The sequence below is a fragment of the Hemitrygon akajei genome, chromosome 1 (genome assembly GCF_048418815.1).
Source record: "Hemitrygon akajei chromosome 1, sHemAka1.3, whole genome shotgun sequence".
Lineage (NCBI taxonomy): Eukaryota > Metazoa > Chordata > Chondrichthyes > Myliobatiformes > Dasyatidae > Hemitrygon > Hemitrygon akajei.
Genome location: NC_133124.1, coordinates 83,219,901 through 83,241,683, shown reverse-complemented (window position 1 = coordinate 83,241,683; position 21,783 = coordinate 83,219,901). Strand labels below are relative to the sequence as shown.

General features: G+C 41.3%; 1 protein-coding gene across 4 annotated transcripts in view; it reads right to left on the bottom strand.

The window, feature by feature from the left end:
• Positions 1–21,783, bottom strand: part of cep192 (centrosomal protein 192) — a 200,383-nt gene that overhangs the window by 36,919 nt on the left and 141,681 nt on the right. For all 4 annotated transcript variants that reach the window (XM_073046717.1, XM_073046708.1, XM_073046697.1 and 1 more), the window contains 6 exons: positions 16,958–17,218; positions 13,553–13,674; positions 8,294–8,403; positions 7,442–7,604; positions 7,049–7,227; positions 2,166–2,289 (listed from right to left, as the gene is read on the bottom strand). In XM_073046717.1, the coding sequence (XP_072902818.1) occupies positions 2,166–2,289; positions 7,049–7,227; positions 7,442–7,604; positions 8,294–8,403; positions 13,553–13,674; positions 16,958–17,218 (959 nt within the window). The remainder of the gene's footprint in view (positions 1–2,165; positions 2,290–7,048; positions 7,228–7,441; positions 7,605–8,293; positions 8,404–13,552; positions 13,675–16,957; positions 17,219–21,783) is intronic.

Genomic DNA, 21,783 nt, shown 5'->3' with positions numbered 1-21,783 from the left:
TGGCATTATAATAACATGTAAAATGGTAGAATGAATTCATGCATTTCAAACATTTTAGAACCTTTAACTCTGTTAAAGCTAACTAACTGCTGAACAACTTAATTCAGCAAGTACCGAGTCTCTTTCAGTTAATTTTGTAGAAAATAAAAAATATCTGATATGGTTCAAAAATATTTTTATATATTAACATTATGCTTCAGAGGAAAACATTAATTGCCTACCCCTAACGACTAGCAGACAGTGGTAAACTGCCTTTTTTCCAACTCTGCTATTCAGAATCAGGCCTATTATCACCAGCATGCATCATGAAATTTGTCAACTTAGCAGCAGTAGTTCGATGCCACACATAATATAGAAGAAAAATATATAATAGCAAATCAATTACAGTATACATATATTGAATGGATTAAAAATCATGCAAAAACAATATATATTCAAAAAGTAAGGTAGCATTCAGGGGCTCAATGTCCATTTAGGAATCGGATAGCAGAGGGGAAGAAGCTGTTCCTGAATCACTGAGTGTGTGCCCTCAGGCTTCTGTACCTCCTACCTGATGGTAACAGTGAGAAAAGGACATGCCCTGGGTGCTGGAGGTCCTTAATAATGGACACTGCCTTTCTGAGACACCGCTCCTTGAAGATGTCCTGAGTACTTTGTAGGCTAGTACCCAAGATGGAGTCGACTAAGTTTACAACCCTCTGCAGCTTCTTTCGGTCCTGTGCAGTAGTCCCAACTCCCCCGCCCCTCCCAATACCGAACAGTGATGCAGCCTGTCAGAATGCTCTCCATGGTACATCTATAGAAGTTTTGCAGTGTATTTGTTGACATACCAAATCTCTTCACCTCCAAACAAAGTTTAGTCGTTGTCTTGCCTTCTTTATAATGGCATCGATATGTTGGGACCAGGTTAGGTGTTCAGAGATCTTGACACCCAGGAACTTGAAATTGCTCACTCTCTCCACTTCTGATCCCTGAGGATTGGTAGGTGTTCCTTCGTCTTACCCTTCCTGAAGTCCACAATCGGCTCTTTCATCTTACTGATGTTGAATGCAAGGCTGTTGTTGCATCACCACTCCATTAGTTGGTATATCTCGATCCTGTGCGCCCTCTCATCTCCATTTGAGATTCTACCAACAATGGTTGTATCATCACCAATTTTATAGATGGTATTTGAGCTATGCCTAGCCACAGTCATGGGTATAGAGAGAGTAGAGCAGCGGGCTAAGCACACCCCCAAGGTGCACCAGTGTTGATTATCAGTGAGGAGGAGATCCGCAGATTGTGGTCTTCCGGTTAGGAAGTGGAGGATCTAATTGCAGAGGGAGGTACAGAGGCCCAGGTTCTGTAACTTACCAATCAGGATTGTGGGAATTATAGTGTTAAATGCTGACCTCTAGTTGATAAACAGCATTCTGATATAGGTGTTTGTGTTGTCCAGGTGGTCTAAAGCCATGTGAAGAGCCATTGAGAATGCACCTGCCGTTGACCTATTGTGGCCATTGGCAAATTGCAGTGGGTCCAGGTCCTTGCTGAGGCAGGAGTTCAGTCTAGTCATGACTAACCTCTCAAAGCATTCACCACTGTAGATGTGAGTGCAATTGGGCAATAGTCATTAAGGTAGCTCACATTATTCTTCTCAGGCACTGGTATAATTGTTGCCTTTTTGAAGCAAGTGGAAACATCCGCTTGTAGCAATGCTCCTGCCATTTGGTTGGCACAAGTTTTCAGAGCTTTCAAAGTTCTACCTAAAGGTTCTCTAATTATATTTGTTGGGAGTTCCAATATTTTGAACAAGTGATCCTCTTTGTTTTTGCCTGATTTTATATAAAACGCATGATATTCCAATGTATTCTTCCCAGTTTTACATACAGATCTCTGTGGAATCTTTTGAGCTGGTTTGTTGAAGAGATGCATTTGGCATGTGCTGCTCAGAATGATCGCCTGTTAAAGATACAATGCCATGGAGATACCTTGCACTACAAATGCTTCTTCCAGTTGTGAATGTAATACAATTTAATCGCTGTTGGTTCCCAAAATCTTTATCTCAAATTTATTTTCAAAACAAATAAAAATGAAAATAGAAGTTGGCAGCAATACAACTTACATTTCAACTTGTAATTTAAAAAATACCTTTGCATTTGAATGCTAAACAAGTTTGTACATACTCTGGGTCAACAACTCCATGCTGGGGTGTCACTGTTAAAGTGTGCGCTGGCCAAGACAGCTCAAAAGACAAAGATCTAGTGGAATGGTTTATAATCTGTACCCGTCCAGTTGGTACCAATCCATCTATAAAAGGGGAAACAAATTTGATTGATATATATATATATAAAAAACATGCAAATAGGCGAAGAATTCACCACTACCCTGTGGGACTTCAGTTGGTTTTTATCAAGTGCATAGATATTCAATACAACATGGCTAGCAAATCCACAGTAAAGGATAAATCACAGCTTCAGCAGCCCAGGTTCAATCATGACCTCTGATGCCGTCTGTGCAGAGTCTTCACATGTCACCATATTGATTTCCTTTAGTTAAATGGATTCTTCTCACACTCCAAAGACCTGTTTAGTAGATTAATTGGCTGTCCTAAAATGACTTCCAATGAAGATAGCAGTCAGAAAAATCATACAAGAGACAAAAAAATGGGCACATGTGGGAAAATAAGTTGTACAAAAATAAGAGAAGACTTCTCTAAGAAATGGCATAAACTTGATGGGTCAAATAGATTTCCTTCTATATCATAATATGATGTGTACTATTTTCAATTTCCAACATTAGCCAAAATTCTCTAAAAACAGAAAATGCTGGAAAAACTCAGGAGGTAAGGGAACATATGTGGAAACAAAAAGTTAATCATTATGCCAGGAACTTTTAATACAGTACATGTTATCATAAAACTTAAAGACTATTCTTTTAGCTTCTGTTCAGCTTCATTAGAACAGTGAAAGATACAATGCAAAGAATAGGTGACCAGAAAGGCAGGGTTACAATTATAGACCGCATGAAAATAGTAATTTGGAAAAACAAAGTGATACCATGTCATGAGCACCAAAGTTTATTAAATTTACAGAAATACAATTAACTTGCCGTTCATTTGGAGGGAACGCTTTACATGCACTGGTAGACCTAACGCAAGAAGTAAGTTAATAGTAAAAGCTATATGGGAGAGGTGACAGAGGTTGAAAAACAATGAAGCTGTTAAACCTTACTTCTAATTATTACCCGTTAACCCGATGCAAGGACACACAGTACTACGGAGGATAAAGCAAAAGCTTTTATTAGTAGCTCGCTACTAGAGAGAGCCCTCCTTATGCACACACAGGCGGCCTGTACCAGAGGTCTCTCTCAAAGCACAGAGATAGGGAGTTTTTAATACTGTTTTTGTCATGTACGCAGGAGACAATTTTTTAGCTACCTCATAGTCACATGCCCAGCAACAGTGGTACTTTGAGACAAAGATCACTTAATCACCTCAAAAGGCAGTCAAATTCAGACAACCAGGACAACGTGCACAATGAGATAACTTCTCACTCTTTGACCGTCGTTTCTTATCTTTAGTCTTAGTTCAGTGCCTTCAGAGAGCAAAGTATAAGTAGACTACCACATCCTGACACCTACAGGTGAGACAAGGATTGCGGGTCTGTATCGAATTGTCTAACTTAGACGTGTTACAATTTATAGAACTAGCTTACGAGACAAAGAGCACTTAGCTCAATTCTTGCAAAACCACGTAGCAGGAGGTGTGAGACAGATAAGCAGAACTCAATCCATAAAACATAATATCTGCAAGGTTGTCAGTCTGAAAGCAGCACAGGTGGATTACTCAGAACAGAACATGTCTGCAGCAATTTTAACCCGTTATTCCCATTTTCCAACCCTTTAACATCTCAAAGCCAGATAGAAATACTGATTACACATTTTAAGTTCAAAGGCTTAAACACTGTTCAGAAGATAAAGAGAAAATGAGATTAAACCTCCTTCACTTTACGATCTTTGCAAGTTAGAAAACGCTTTATTTTCTTGACAGTTTGAATTGGACCATTTGAAAGGAGAAACACAAGCTGTTTTGCAGTACCATTCTTGAACTAACTAATGAGAAGTTCTCTATTATACTATTCCTCACCACAAACAAGAGAAAATCTGCAGATGCTGGAAATTCAATCAACACACAAAAAATGCTGGAGGAACTGAGCGGCCAGGCAGCATCTATGAAAAAGAGTACAGTTGATGTTTTGGGCCAAGACCCTTTATCAGGACTGGAGGAAAAAAAAGATGAGGTCAGAGTAAGGTGGTTTGGGGGGGGGGGGGGGGGGGACAAAACACAAGGTGACAGGAGGGGGAAGGGATGAAATAAAGAGCTGGGAAATTGATAGGTGAATGAGATAATGGACTGGAAAAGGGGGAATTTGATAGGAGAGGACAGAGGGCCATGGAAGAAAACAAAGGGGGAGGAGCACCAGAGAGGGGTGATGGGCAGGTAAGGAGATAAGTTGAGATGGGGAAAATAGGAATGGGGAATGGTAGTAGTGGGGTGGGGGGTGTGGGGCATTACCAAAAGTTTGAGATGTCGATGTTCATTTCATCAGGTTGGAGGCTACCTAGACAGAATACAAGTTGTTGCTCCTCCAACCTGAGTGTGACTTCATAGCTACGCCTACTGTCATGTTGGAATGGGAAGTGGAATTAAGATGAGTGGCCACTGGAAGATGCCACTTTTGCTGGCAGACAGAGCATAGGTGTTCAGAAAAGCAGTCTCCCAATCTGCGTCAGGTCTCTCTGATATACAGGAGGCCACACTGGATCCAGTAGATGACACCAAAAGACTCACAGGTAAAGTGTTGCATTACCAGGAAGGACTGTTTGGGGCCTTGAATGGTAGTGAGGGAGGATATACAGGGGCAGATGTAGAACTTGTTCTGCTTGCGAGGATCAGTGCCAGGCAAGTGATCAGTGGGGAGGGACGTATGGACAAGGGAGTTGCGTAGGGAGCGATCCCTGTGGAAAGCAGAGAGTTGGGGGGGGGGGGGGGGGAAGGGGAGGGAATGATGTACTTGATGATGAGATCCCATGGGAGACGGCAGAAGTAATGGAGAATTACGGTCCGGACATGGAAGCTGGTAGGATGGTAGGTGAAGACAAGAGCAACCCTGTCCCTGGTAGGATGAGGGCAGACATGCGCAAAATGGAAGAAATGGGGTTGAGGACAGCATTGATAGGGGAGGAAGGGAAGCCCCTTTTTTGAAGGACATCTCCTTAGTTCTGGAATGAATTGAGAGAAGGGGATAGCGTTTTTACAAGTAACAGGGTGAGAAGAGGTAACTATTCCAGGTAACTACGAAAGTCAGTTGGTTTATAATAGGCACCAGTAGATAAGATCAGAAATAGAGACAGAGAGGTTGGAAAAGGGGTGGGGGGGTGTCGGAAATGGACCAGGTAAATTTGAGGGCAGGGTGGAAGTTGGAGGCAAAGTTGATGAAGTTGACGAGCTCTGCACAAGTGCAGGAAGCAGCATCGATGCAGTCATCAATTTAGCATAGGAAAACTTGGGGAGTGATACCAGCGTAGGCTTGGAGCATAGACTTCCCACATAGCTGACAAAAAGGCAGGCATAAAGTAGCAGGGACTCATGCAAGCACCCATGGCTACACCATTTTGTTTGAAGGAAGTGGGAGGAGCCAAAGCAGAAATTATTTAGAGTGAGGACAAGTTCCACCAGATGGAGGAGAGTTGTGGTGGAGGATAACTGGTTGGGTCTGGTGTCCAGAAAGAAACTGAGTTTTGAGGCCTTCTTGGTGGGGGATGGAGGTGTATAGGGACTGGACATCCATAGTAAAAATAAGATAATCAGGGCCAGGGAACATAAAATAATTTAAAAAGATCAAGAGTGTGTTTAGTGACATGGATATGGGTAGAAATCCATGGGAGGTGGGGGGAAAACCGAGTCGAGTCGAGGTGAGTAGATACAAGTTCAGTGGGGCAGGAAAAAGCAGAAACAATGAGTCTACCAAGACAGGCAGGTTTGTGGATCTTGAGTAGGAGACAGAAATGGCAGTGGATGGGAGATCTCCAGCATTAATAAGGTCAGTGAAAGTGTGGGGTCCTGTTTAACGGATGGTGTCTGACAGTTGTCGCCAGGTCTCAGCAACGTAGAGGTCAGTCTGCTAGATTACTACAGCATCGTCCTTAACTGCAGGTTTGATGGTGAGGTGAGGATTAGTGCAGAAAGAATGGAGAGTAGTGCATTCAAAAGGAGCACCTTCCCTCCTCTGAGGACAGGATGTTCTGTCCTCAGTAAGGGCCTCACCTTTGTCCCCCTGCGCCCACATCTCAGTGAGTTCCGCCCCCGCCATGATACTGAGCTCTTCTTCCGCTGATGTCTCTGGGCCTACTTCTTTGGCAAGGGCTCTCCACCCCACACCGATGACCCTGTTTCCTGTCTTTAACCCTCCTCTTCCTGGTCACACCGCTTTGGTCTTCTGCCTGTTTTGGATCTTATCATTGCTAACTGCTGACAGGACATCAACCGTTTCGAATTCACCACTCCTCTCTCCTATTCCAAACTCACTTCTTCTGAATGCACTGTTCTCCACTCTCTCCATTTCTTGAACTTCCAGTTACCACCCTTCTCTTTCACCATTCCCCATTCCTATCTCCGTCTCTCACCTTTATCTCCTGACCTGCGCATCACCTCCCTCTGGTGCTCCTCTCCCTTTTCTTCCTTCCATGGCCTTCTGTCCTCTCCTAGCAGACCACCCCTCCTCCAGCCCTTTATCTCCTTCACCAATCAACTTACAGCTCTTTACTTCACCCCTCCCCCTCCCAGTTTCACCTTGTGTTTTTTTCTTCCTCCCCCCCCCCCCCCCCCCCCACCCCCTTACCCTGAATCATCCTTTTTCCTCCAGTCCTGATGAAGGGTCTCGGCCTGAAACGTCAACTGTACCCTTTTCCATAGATGCTGCCCGGCCTACTGAGTTCCTCCAGCATTTTGTGTATGATACTTTTCTTTACCTTAGCTACAAGGTAATTACAGTGCCGCATCACTTACCAGATGACAGAGTAAGAATTAAATGTTCAGGCCGCAATACCCATGATGATTTGGGCTTGGATGACTGGTTTGGCACTTGATTAGAATCATGTAAAAGCAATGGAGAGCCTTGAGGTCCTCTTACTGGAAGAACATCCAGTGATGCATTAGATGGATTTCTTTCTGAACTTCCAAGTACACTGTAATGAAAATTGCATCAGCATGATTGTCTACTTCTAAGCAGTTTTATTAGAATTACAATAAAAAGAACTTTCAAACTTCAATTTACTTCCAAATAAGCATTTTTTAATTACACACAGCAACAGAACACTGTTTGATCTTAAATATAGTTCAAAGTTAAAATACAAAACCATTAAATAACCCATGTAAAATAACAACGAAAACTTCAAATACCTTTCTGAACCAACACTCATCCCTTGAGAAGATGAAATTGAATCCAAGCCTTCTGAATGATTAGCCTCACGGAATGCAGAACTTGCAATTACAGAAAGCATCACCTTTTTCTGATTTCCATAGAAAATATGGACATCATTTGGTCTCTTTGGTATGTCATAGACTACACAAAAAAACCCCAAAGAGTAACTTTAGTATCTCTGTTAGGAGTTACGTACTGTTGTCTAATTACTTTTATTACCTGTGCTTACTATTTTGAAAACTTTGACAAACAAATTTAACTTTCAAATACAGTGCAACCAGTGTAATAATGAAAATTTGCCTTTGGAGTCTGCTCAACTTTCCAATATAGGAAATGCAATCAGGAGCAGAAACCATCTCTAAAATGCTAAAGCCATCCACAATGCTTACATTAGTAACTGAATGAAGCCCAATTCTGCTTGGTCTACATTGTTCAGGTTCTTGCAACCTTAGGACAAAATATTGCAAATGTAGCTTCAGTTTATCAGAAAATTACAGAAGAAACAAAAAAATGGTTCGATTTTCAGACCCCTGCTTAACTATGTCTGCACATTAACTCTAATAATAATAATTGACATAAAACCTACAACTAAAAGTTTGATGTCAATTTTTCATCACAAATACAAGACCTTGTCTACTTACAAGTTCAAAACAAAGATTATAAGATAAAATCATTAATGTATTTCTAAATAGAAATGGCTGGTCAAATAGTTTTGAAAAACTTTGAACCTAATGGGTAGAAATTTAGCATCCAATGTCAGTAACTCAAAAACAATCATGAAAACTACTATGTGTGACTAATTAATCTGGAAAATAAGAAGAAAAAAATACCTTCTGATACCAATTCTTCACCAGGAAAATTCTGAGTGAAGTCTATCTTTTGAAGTGGACTGTTTCCACAAATTATCTGCTTAAGTGCCTGATGATTGCGGGCAAGTGCTCTGTGAGAAATGTAAAGGTTAGGAGGCAAGAGAGAGGATAAGATTTATTGTACACATACTTTAGGCACAAAATAATCATTTCTCAAAGACAGTACTTATACTTAAAATGAAATACTCATTCTTGCCTCTTCAGATGAGTCTCAAGATAGACAAGTGAAAGGAATTCCCTTTGCCTAAATAAGTCAAATCACATTAAAGATATACAAGTGAGATCAGTTTAGAGTTGCTCTGCCATTGAGTAACGTCAAGACTGATCATATGACTTCAGTCTATTGCACATCAGTATCTAATGACTAATTCACTCAATATCCTAAATTTCATCAGTATGATTTTGTCTATAGTCTCCAGAAGCAGAGAAAAAAGAATTCACAACATAAATGCAGAAAATTTTCATCTATCCTATACATTCAAGCATTATTCTTTGATTATGTAACCTTTTCACTGGCTCATACACAAACTTCGTTCGTTAGCTAACTGGTAACAGCCACATGACTCAGCAGTGAGAAGGCCACCTTTCTTAAGCAATACATGTCTTGGGTCAGTATGATTTAGGATTCAACCAAACAAGAAAGTTGGTCTTCCGGTTGAGGAACACTGATTATAGCGAATGTTGTGTAAATACTGCCTCATACACAATTATTGATCACCAAGAAATGACAGATCTTACACCAGCCTAAAATTATAAAGTACAGTTACCAAATTTTCAACTTTATCAAACAGTTAGCAGGAAAAAATTAATAAAAGGGCCCATTACAGTTAAACCAGTCCAACATGTGCATAAACGTTAAAGCTCATTTCTGGTGTAGTCAGGGGTAATGCTTTACTCACATGCTGAACCCACATACTACGTGAAAGACACCATGGCTCAAACTTCCCTCAAAGACAATCTCGAACGAGTTGGCTAACTCAGGAATATTGGCGCTTCCTCCTTTGAACCATTTATCTGCATAAACACTTCGTACAACAGTCTCTCCTTTGAATGGTATTTGGCATGCCCTGCTCTGTAGCTCCCACCAAAAGACCCCAAACAAGACCACTGTCCTTCAGAAAACTAATCCTGCCCAGCCCTCTCAAATGCTCCATGGCACCCCACTGGGCAGAAAGTTACAACACATTTCAAGACACCCCCGATTGGCTGTCACAACATTGGACAACATGGCTCTTTATTGTTAGCCAAAGCCAAAACACATTTATGAGCAAGATACACTGCTTTTGCAGAAAACTTTTAAAATAAAAAAAACTCAACGTAACAGTAGAAATCTTAACTAGGACATTACACGTATATACCCCATTTCCAGATTATCCAGGTATAAACTAATCAAGTCCTATCTTGTCAATTTCGCAACATCAAAAGGTTCAATCAGATCTTATCCTCTTGAAATAGAGCAGGACAAATTTTCTCAGCCAGTCCTCAAATGTGAAGAGAGTAACCTTTCACTCAAATAACAAATGTTTTATTAGGCAAGTGAACCTGTACAAAATTACTTACACTTAGAATATTTATATTGAACTGTAGTGAAAATTGCTAAATCTGTTAACTTTAACTAACTTTACAGACTGTACATCCAATCTCAATCATTTCACTCTCCAAATACCAGTCTAGACCACTATGACAGAAAAAAGGCATATTGCTCAATTGCTGTAAGCAGCCCTGGTCTTCACAAAATTCTATTCTTCAATCTCCTTTATAGATATAGGAGCAGAATTAGGCCATTTGGCCCATCAAGCCTGCCAGTCCATTTCATCATGGCTGACCCTTTTTCTCTCTCAGCCTCAATCTCCTGCCATCTGCCCATATACCTTTATGCCCTGACTAATCAAGAATTTGTCAACATCTACCATAAATATACCCAATGACTTGGCCTCCACAGCTGCCTGTGTCAAAAAATGCCACAATTTCGCCACTCGCTGTCTAAAGAAATTCCTCATCTCTGTTCTAAATGAGAGTCCCTCTGTTCTGAGGCTGTGTCCACTTGTCCTAGATTCCCTCGCCAGAGAAAACATCCTCTCCACATGCACTCTATTAAGGCCTTTCAACATTTGATAGGTTTAAATGAAGACCTCACCCCCAATCTTCTGAATTCCAGTGAGTAGAGACCCAGAGCAATCTAACATTCTTCCTATGACATCTTTCAATCCCAGAATTTTTGTGAACCTCCTTTGAATCCTTTCCAATGTCAGCACATCCTTTCTTCGATAAGTAGACCAAAACTGTTCACAATACTCCAAGTGAGGTCTCACCAGTGCTTTATAAAGCCTCAACATTACATCCTTGCTTTTATATTCTAGTCCCCTCAAATGAATGCTAACATCGCATTTGTCTTCCACACCACCGGAATCAACCTGCAAATTAACCTTTTGGGAATCCTGCATGAGGACTCCCAAGTCCCTTTGCATTTTACATTTTAAAATTTTCTCTCCATTTAGAATAGTCTACACTTTTATTGCTTCTACCAAAGTGCATGACCTTCCGACACTGTATTCCATCTGCCATTTCTTTGCCCATTCTCCTAATCTGCCCAAGTCCTTCTGTAGCCTGTCTGCTTCCTCAACACTACCTGCACCTCCAGCTATCTTTGTAATGTTTGTAAACCTGGCCAGAAAGCTCTCAAATCCATCATCCAAATCAGAGACATCTAATGTAAAAAGAAGTGATCCCAACACAGAACCCTGTGAAACACCACTAGACACTGGCAGCCATCCAGAAAAGCCCCCCCTTATTCCAGTGCTTGGCATCCTGCCAAAACATTAATCAATTTAGTCATTATTTCCAAATGTTGACCTATCACCTAATGTTAACACACCATCATAGCAGGGGCTTCCTACAGAGAGGAAATCATCACCCTGACACAGTGGTGTCAAGAAAACAACCTCTCTCTCAACAACGCAAAAGAGGAATGGAGACAGGCTAACCCCTATAGACATCAATGGATCTGGGATTGAGAGGGTGAATAGCTTTAAGTTCCTTGGCATAAACATCACCGAGGATCTCACATGGTCAGTACATACTGGCTGTGTGGTGAAAAAGGCACAACATCGCCTCTTTCACCTCAGACAGTTGAAGTAGTTTGGCATAGCTCCCCAAATTCTAAGACGTTTCTATAGGGGCACGACTGAGATCATCCTGACTGGATGCATCACTGCCTGGAATGGGAACCGTACTTCCCTCAATTGCAGGACTGCAGAGAGTGGTGCGAACAGCTTAGCGCATCTGTAGATATGAACTTCCCACTATTCAGGACATTTACAAATACAGGTGTGTAAAAAGAGCCCGAAGGATCATTGGGGATTTGAGTCATCCCAACCACAAACTGTTCCAGCTGGTACCATCTGGGAAACGGTACTGCAGCATAAACAGGCTCTGGGACAGCTTCTTTCACCAGCCCATCAGACTGCTTAATTCATTTGAACAGAAACGTAACAGATTTTTACTCAGTATTTGAAGGACGTAAGCAATGTTCCCTCTAATTTTTAGTAGTCAGTGTGCACAGAAATCTTATGTTGTGCAAATTTTTTTCCTGTGACAAAAGTATGTGCGTACTAAATGCACGCATGGCACAGTTTAAGTAGGTTTACAAAATATTTGACATAAAACTGCACAGAATAACAACAAAATAGCATACATATTTAACTCAGTTATTTTTTTCTCTCTCCTGTCTTTGGCATTTAAGCCATTCTTTGAAAACTCTATCTAGACTAATAGAACTTCCATCCAATTGATAGCTTTTGATTCCAAATGACATTCACCTAAACAGTTTCTCAGCTTGTTTTGAGTTGATTCATTAGGCTAAAACCTCGCTCACAGTCCGCACTAGACGCAAGAAAAGTTCCTCCAATGTCCATCAACTGAGCAAGGTCGCAAAACTGTTCATTTTGAAGTACAAATGCCACCATATGAGCAAAGTTTGAAATCAGTTTGGATTTAATTTTTTCTTGCACGGAAAATTTGAAATCATTAAACTGTCTAGCTATTACAGTATTTTCAGCTAGAAAATCATGATATTTTAGGCATAAGGCATTAACTTGTTCATCGCCAAAAGTGAAGTCACAATCTGCAATTGCAGAGAAATCAAAAGCTGACCATCCTTGTACCTCATCTTCAGGAACCCTTTCTTCTAAATGAACACAAAGACTATTTATAAAAGTCAACAGCGAATTTGCATCTACTGTGACATTTTCGGTGTAGCAGTTTCTACTATTTTGTTAAGCCATTCAACTTTAAACAAATTTGCAGTTCTTTAGCGCTTCACACCCTTTGGTTCTTTTGAATTCAACATAGTGAATCAATTTTTTTTCAATAAAAACTTAGTAAGCTATCTACAAGATTTGAAACAAATCTTTGTAAACTTTTCGATATGAACACTGTCCGCCAAAGATGGCTGCTGCCGTGATGCAGCTGTACAAACCAGAGCAGGAAAGGTGAGGTGACGTAAATTAGTGACATGCATTGTGGTATTTGAAAAACTGACTAATTAACAGCAACATTTAGCTAAAGATTATTTTCAATAAGTATAATTATTAATTATTACATTATTTTAGGTAACTAACCTTTTGTGCGCACATTAATTTCCTTTGTGCGCTGGCTAAAAAACATGTGCGCGCATATGCGCACAGCTTACAGAGAACATAGAATGTAAGTAATAAAGCCAATTCAATTCACTGTATATCCAGGTACTTAAAAATTCTTCATGACTTCTACCCTCTATAACTCAGATGTCCTGATAAACTACTGGCATCAGCTATATGAAACTAGTCTCATCCTGTGCATGCCACGTCGGCTGAACAAGGTAGTAATACACTAAGAAAACTGTGCTGCTCCAAAGAGCGCTATATGAGGACATTCTTGCCCTCAGCCATATGGCTTTATAGTCAACCTCTAGCCAGGAATGTGATGATCCGCTCCTGTTAGACTACTTAAGGTAACTTTTTTTTCTTTCTTACCTCTTTAATATTTGTATATCTATGCACTTGTAATACTACTGTGACAGTGTAATTTCCTTTGGGATCAATAAAGTATCTATATAGTCACCAGCATATCATAATGAATTAACAAATGAAACTCAATACCCTGAAGAAATTGCAAAATTACCAGCATTTTTGTAGACTCATGAACAAAAAGGACAAAGGAAAAACAAGTCAAATCACATGCCTTCTGAGCTGCTGTCGTGCCACCTCATCTCCACAAAAGAAGCAAATAATGCCAAGTAGTGCTGAATCTCTTTCAGACTGAATGCAATCTCTTGGAGTGGCTTGGTAGGTTATTGTGATTGCCTGAGAGGGGGGAGAGGGGGAGAGAAAGTGGGGGGAGAGGTGGAGAGAGAGAGGGGGGAGAGGGGGAGAGAAAGCGGGGAGAGAAAGGGAGAGAAAGCGGGGAGAGAAAGGGAGAGAAAGCGGGGAGACAGGGGGAGAGAAAGCGGGGAGACAGGGGGAGAGAAAGCGGGGAGACAGGGGGAGAGAAAGCGGGGAGACAGGGGGAGAGAAAGCGGGGAGACGGGGGAGAGAAAGCGGGGAGACGGGGGAGAGAAAGCGGGGAGACGGGGGAGAGAAAGCGGGGAGACGGGGGAGAGAAAGCGGGGAGACAGGGGGAGAGAAAGCGGGGAGACAGGGGGAGAGAAAGCGGGGAGAGAGAGAAAGCGGGGGAGAGAGAGAAAGCGGGGAGAGAGAGAAAGCGGGGAGAGAGAGAAAGCGGGGGAGAGAGAGAAAGCGGGGAGAGAGAGAAAGCGGGGAGAGAGAGAAAGCGGGGGAGAGAGAGAAAGCGGGGAGAGAGAGAAAGCGGGGAGAGAGAGAAAGCGGGGAGAGAGAGAAAGCGGGGAGAGAGAGAAAGCGGGGAGAGAGAGAAAGCGGGGAGAGAGAGAAAGCGGGGAGAGAGAGAAAGCGGGGAGAGAGAGAAAGCGGGGAGAGAGAAAGCGGGGAGAGAGAGAAAGCAGGGAGAGAGAGAGAAAGAGGAGAAAGAGAGAAAAGAGATAAACCTTCAGTTAATTGAGACAAACATTATCTTCCATCAGCGGTCTGAATTGAACAAAGACAAGAATGCCATTTAAATTTCAGAAAACATTTTGAAAGCATGGAGTAAAACACAAATCCAAATTTCATTCTCATATGTAACATCAGCAGAGTATATTTTTCCTTCCCATATCAGTTGAGTTTTGATATGCAAAATAGCATTTTGTGTTGGAAATCTCAGCATGCATTTTAAATGACCAGCAGCTGATTCAGAAAACTTCTACTCACAATATGGGCTCCCTTTCAGCAAATAGAGGACTCCTGGCTGAAGGTAGAAACAAGAATTCAAAAATAGAAAACTTTTTTTGGGGGGGGGGGGCGGGAGGGAGAAGAGATTGTTCTAAACTGGAAGCAAATTAAGAGTGGTAGTTATCACAATAAAGTGGCTGATTCAATGGTAGCGCTTAAATTCTGTGCTTTTTTTTTTAAATGTGAAAAAATTGCACATAAAGCCCCTACAATAGTCAGGTGACCATTTCTGTTGATGATCTATAAATTGATATAGAAGATGGAAATGAAGATTAGGAGAACATGTTTCACATCTAATATTGGACTGGGAGGGAGCTTTTAACAATCAAGGATTCTTAGATAAAGCAGCTTTTTTTTCCCAATAACTGAGATCCCATCTAGTTCAAAGATAGGACCTCAGATAATTTAATAATCTGTATATATTCAGAATATCTGCTCCCATTAAGTCAGTAAAAAGGTGTATGATGTAAAATCTACAACACAGAAGGTAGACACTCCATACATTTTCCTGTCAAAAAAAGAGCTGGCCAGCCTAATCACAGTTCTGCAGTGTGTCAGATTACAATTGTCAAATACACATCCATCCACTGCTTAACTACGATGAGCATTCTGCTTCTAACATTACAGGCAGTGAACTTAAGAACTCTACATTCCTCTGGCTGACGACAAAAAATCCTCAGCCCTTCTAATTTTTCTACCCATTAGCTCAAAACTAAAACCCAGATTTTTGTTCCTCCTTCTGCTATGGGCCCACAAAATTTAAAACATCTCATTTATGTCTCTCTTTGCAGACAACAGCAGTTGCTGGAAATCTGAAATAAAACACAAATTGGAAAACCTGGTCATCTAATACTGCTGAATTCAGTACCAAAGGACTGCAATGCACCGACACAGAAAAAGGAACTATTGTTCCTTTATGTTAGACTTCATTGAAACAGCTTAGGAGACAAAAGAGAGATAACTGAGTGGTGATAGGATGGACAAGTGAAAAGCATCGAAAAAAGTCATCCTTGTACAGAGGTTTTCTTCAAAGCAATTACCTAATCTGTATTTGTCCATCAAGGTTCTCAGTCATCCATGTCATTGTATTTCAAGCAGTAGTAAATCAAGGCAACTGAACTTGCTGTATTGTCAGGAAGACATTTTACAACTCATCTGAGAGGCTTCTTCAATTCTAATCCATGGTGGGTAGTTTTCTGGCACTTAAACTGAGTTGTTCAAAGGTATAGCAATCACGAGGGTTGTTAAGAGTTGAAGAGGTAACGAGAGGGTTATTGGTCGCATCTTTGCATGAATCGAGGTGTGAACTGTTGTGGAGATGCCAGGGTAGAGATGTTAGGACTGCACTGTAAGTAGCTGATAAGTGGTATTGTTCCCTGCCCCCCCCCCCCATATATTTGCAAGACAAAACAACCACCTCACGAATGGATGGCCCAACATAGTAGGGCTAACATTTCAGTTCAAGAATCGACTGTATATCCACACCCAAAAGGGACACTGCTTTGACTATAACAATGTGCACAATTTGGACAGGGAGGACAGGTGGTTTGAAAGAGGGGTAAAAGAAGCCAACTTTATCAAACTTGTCCCGCTTGGTGACGCAATAATATCTGCGCCGGACTCCGGAGTGAAGGTTCCCGAGTTCGAATCCAAGTTGGGTTAAGCGTCGAGCTAGCAATTAAGCCTTGTAAAAATAAGAATAGCTTGCCACAGAAACACAGTCATGACGGTGCCCTGATAACTCCACTGCTGAGTTCAGGGCTATTCTTCGCTTCTGGAAAACCCATGCCTGAACAGAGGAGCTGGGGTACGTCACTACTTAGAATGCAGTCCTAACATCTCCACAACATGCAAAGATAAAACAAATGACCCTCATTGACTCTATGACTGAATGACTCTCATGTGTTTGCTATACCTTTAAACAACATAGAATTTATAAGCTGGAAAATTACCCACCATGGATTAGAACTAAAGAAGCCCAAGATGAGTGGCGAAACATCTTCTAGACAACACAGCAAGTCCAGTTGCCTTGATAGATTACTGATCGATATATATAATCTGTATTTGTTTGTTTTTTCAGTGCAGGGAAGACAATATTCTGACCACTATATGCAGAAAAGCAGACTAGAAGTATTTGTGCTTTACTGTTTCAACTGAAAAAATGTTTAAAAAGGCAACTAAGTTTGCATGAAGAATTGCTCTGAGAAGGGGAGAACAGTTTCTGTAAAAAGCTGATCAGCAACATTAGAATAGATCCTACTACATCATAAATAAGCTGTGAATGTCAAGAAACCACTCTTACCTGTCGAGTCCGTTCCCTGAGTACAAATTGAGCTGGAGAAATTTGTATAACTTGGGTATTCATAATATTTTTTATCAGTGAATCTTTGAAACAAACTGCCTTGACATAGGCAGCTCGAGAACCTGTATTTCTCATATTGAAACTGATCTTGCTCACTTTGTCTGGTACCATATCATTTAAATTCAGCACATAACTGCCTGAAATTTTTTTGACATCTTCTAGTATAATGTTGCTTGTTCCTCCATAGCCTGAAAGTGGAATCTGGAAGAAAAAAAAAGCTTTAACATTCGTGTAATTAAACTTCAATCTTCCTGTACCATACAAACTATCATGTTTTGCATTGATCACAAGCTAGTCACCCTAGCCAAAGATCCCTTTACAGCTTCTCATACTTCACGGCCATTATGTGAGTAGGCCAATGTTGAGAGGTCAGGCCTTGGCTCAACAGGCTTCAGTAAATGCAAGCACAGGCTAGAACTGAAGATTCAGAAGTTACAAGGACAACAAGTATAAGCAGGATGTTAATTCAGGCAGTAGAAATGCACCTCCTCTGAGATGTAGGAGCCTGAGGTAAAGGAACCCTTCACAGACTATGATTATAATATGATAGCATGAATAGCAGCGATGCCTCACTACCAGCTGAACTCAAGGCCTTCTATGCACGCTTTGAAAGGGAGAACACAACTCCAGCTGTGAAGATCCCTGATGACCCTGTGATCACTGCCTCAAAGGCCGATGTTAGGCTGTCTTTAAAGAGAGCGAACCCTCGCAAGGTCCCAATGGAGGACCTGGCAAGGCTCTGAAAACCCGTGCCAACCAACTAGAAGGATTTTTCAAGGACATTTTCAACCTCTCACTGCTACGGGTGGAAGTTCCCACTTGCTTCAAAAAGGCAACAATTATACCAGTGCCTAGGAAGAATAATGTGGGCTGTCTTAATGACCATTGCCCGGTAACACTCACATCTACAGTGATGAAATGCTTTGAGAGGATGGTCATGACTAGACTGAACTCCTGCCTCAGCAAGGACCTGGGCCCATTGCAATTTGCCTATAGCCTCAATAGGTCAACTGCAGACGCCAATCTCAGTGGCTCTCCACACAGCTTTAGACCACCTGGACAACACAAACAACCTTTGTGTCAGGATGCTGTTCATCGACTATAGCTCAGCATTTAATACCATTGTTCCCACAATCCTGATAGAGAAGTTGCAGAACCTGGGCCTCTGCACCTCCCTCTGCAAATGGATCCTCAACTTCCTAACTGGAAGACCACAAAATCTGTGTGGATTGGTGATAACATATCCTCCTCGCTGTTGATCAACACTGGGTGTGTGCTTAGTCCACTGCTCTACTTTCTCTATACTCATGACTGTATGGCAAGGCATAGCTCAAATACCATCTTATAAATTTGCTGACAATACAACCATTGTTGGTAGAATCCCAGGTGGTGACAAGAGGGCGTACAGGAGTGAGATATGCCAACTAGTGAAGTGGTCCCGCAACAACAACTTGGCACTCAACATCAGTAAGACAAAAGAGTTGATTGTGGACTTCAGGAAGGGTAAGATGAAGGAACACATACCAATCCTCACAGGGATCAGAAGTGGAGAGAGTGAGCAGTTTTAAGTTCCTGGGCGTCAAGATCTCTGAGGATCTAACCTGGTCCCAACATATCGATGTAGTTATAAAGAAGGCAAAACATCGGCTGTTCTTTATTAGGAGTTTGAAGACATTTGGCATGTCAATAAATACACTCAAAAACTTATACAGTTGTACCGTGGATAGCATTCTGACTGGCTACATCACTGTCTGGTATAGAGGGGCTACTGCACAGGACTGAAAGAAGCTGTAGAGGGTTGTAAATTTAGTCGGCTCTATCTTGGGTACTAGTCTACAAAGTACCCAGGACATCTTCAAGGAGTGGTGTCTCAGAAAGGCAGCATCCATTATTAAGGACCTCCAGCACCCAGGGCATATCCTTTTCTCACTGTTACCATCAGGTAGGTGGTACAGAAGCATGAAGGCACACACTCAGCAATTCAGGAACAGCTTCTTTCCCTCTGCCATCCGATTCCTAAATGGACACTGTATTTTTGGACGCTACCTCACTTTTTAAAAAAAAAAGTATTTCTGATTTAAAAAAATCTATTCAATATACATAATTGATTTACTTGCTTATTTATTATTATTTTTAATTTATTATTTTCTCTGCTAGATTGTGCTTTGTATTGAACTGCTGTTGCTAAGTTAACAAATGTCACGTCACATGCCCAAAGCTGCCAGACACTCATATGTTAACTCCTTTATTCCCAGAATCATCCTTGTGAACCTCCTCTCCAATGACAATACATCTTTTCCGAGATATGGGGCCGAAAACTGTTGTCCAAGTGCAGCCTCACTAGCACCTTAAAGTTTCAGCATTTTCTCCTTTTATATATACACACACACATACATATACACACACTATTCCCCTTGAAATAAATGCCAACATTGCATTTGTCTTCTTTACTACAGACTTAACCTTTTCTGGGAGTCTTGCATGGGGACTGTTGTGTCCCTTTGCAACTTTAATGCTTGAATTTTCTCTCCATTTAGATAATAGTCTACACTTTTGTTTCTTTTACAGAAATGCATTATCATACATTTCCCAACACTGTATTCCAACTGCCACTTCTTTGCCCATTCTTCCAATTTGTCTAAGTCCTGCTGCAATCACATTGCTTCCTCAGCACTGCATACCCCTCCACCTATCTTCGTATCATCCACAAACTTTTTCCACAAAGCCATCAATTTCATTATCCATATCATTGACAAACAATGTGAAAAGTAGCAATCCCAATTCTGATCCCCGAGGAACACCTCAAGTCACTGGCAGCCAACCAGTAAAGGCCCCCTTTATTCCCAATCGTTGCCTCCTGTCTGTCAGCCATTCTTCTATCAATGCCAGTATCTTTCCTGTAATGCCATAGGATTTTATCTTGTTAAGCAGACTCATATGTGGCATCTCATTAAATGTCTTCTGAAAATCCAAGTAAATGACATCCACTGCCTTTTCTTTGTCTACCCTGCTTGTTACTTCCTCGAAGAATTCTATTAGATTTATCAGGCAAGATTTCCCTTTAAAGAAACCATGCTGACTTTGACTTATTTTATCATTCGTCTCCAAGTACCCCGAAACCACATCCTTAATAATAGACTCCAACATTTTTCCAACCACTGAGTTAGGCTAACTGGCCTATAATTTCCTTTCTTTTGTTGTCCTCCCTTAAAGAGTGTAGGGACATTTCCAATTTTACAGTTCTCTGGGACCTAGCCAGAATCAAGTGATTTTTGAAAGCTCACAACCAATGCATCCATTATCTGTTCAGCAACCTCCTTTAAGACTTTGGGATGTAGTCCTTCTGGTCCAGGTGACCATTCAGTTTGCCTAACATTTTTTCCTTTGTAATAGCAATGGCACTCACTCCTGCTCCCTGTCACTCACTGACCTCTGGCATACAGCTAGCGTCTTCCGTAGTAAATACTAAAGCAAAGTCTTAAGTTCATCTGCTATTTCTTTGTCCTCCATTTTAAAAACGTCCCAATCATCCAACTTCCCACTCACGTTTGCTGCCATATATGCCCTTTCTTTGGCTGTTATGCAGTCCTGAACTTACCTTGTCAGCCAAGGCCACCTAGTCCTGCCATTTGAAAACTACTACTTCTGTAGGACATATGTATCCTGCGCCTTGTGAACTATCCCCAGAAACTTCAGCCACCTTTGTTCTGCCGCCATCACCACCAGTATCCCCCTCTAATCCACTTGGACAAGCTCCTCTCTCATGCCTCTCTAATTTCTGTTATTGTGATGCTGATATATGTGTTTGAGGCTTCTCCCCCTCAAACTGCAGTATGAATTCAATCATATTATGATCACTGCCTCCTTAGGGGTCCTTTATATTAAGCTGACTAATAAAATCTAAGTTATTACACAACACCCAATCTAAGATAGCCTTTCCCTGAGTAGGCTCAAGTACAAGCTGCTCAAAAAAGCCATCCCACAGGCATTCAACAAACTTTCTCTTGCAATCTAATACCAAGATGATTTTCCCAATCCCTTTGCATATGGAAGTCCCCCATTACAAATGTGACATCAGTCTTTCCAGCTCCCTTTGCAATCTGAACCCCACATCTTGGCTACTATTTGGAGGCCTATATATGATTCCCATAATGTTTTTTTACCCTTGCACTTTCTTAACTCTACCCACATTCTCTGACCCTATGTCACCTCTTTCTAAAGATATAATTCCTTCTCTTACCAATAGAGCTACACCACCACCTATGCCTTCCTTCCTGCCTGGACCAAATAGGACTAAATCCTAAGGTTCTGAATGAGGTAGCTGAAGAGATGTGGAGGCATTACTAGATTCTGGAATGATTCCAGAGGACTGAAAAATTGCAAATGTTACTCCACTCTTGAAGAAGGGAGGAAAGTAGAAGGAAGGAAATTTTAGGATAAGTAGCCTGACTTCAGTGGTTGGGTAGAGGTTGGAGTCCACTATTACGGATGAGGTTTCAGATACTTGGAGTTGCATGATAAATGTAAGCCAAAGTCAGCATGTTTCTTTCAGGGGAAATCTTGCCTGACAAATCTGCTGGAATTCTTTGATGAAATAACAGGCAGGATAGACAAAGGAGAGTCAGTGGATGTTATTTACTTGGAATTTCAGAAGGCCTTTGACAAGTTGCTGCACATGAGGCTACTTAACAAGATAAGAACCTATGGAATTACAGGAAAGATACTAATAGCATGGGTAGAAGATTGGCTGACAGGCAAGAGGCAAA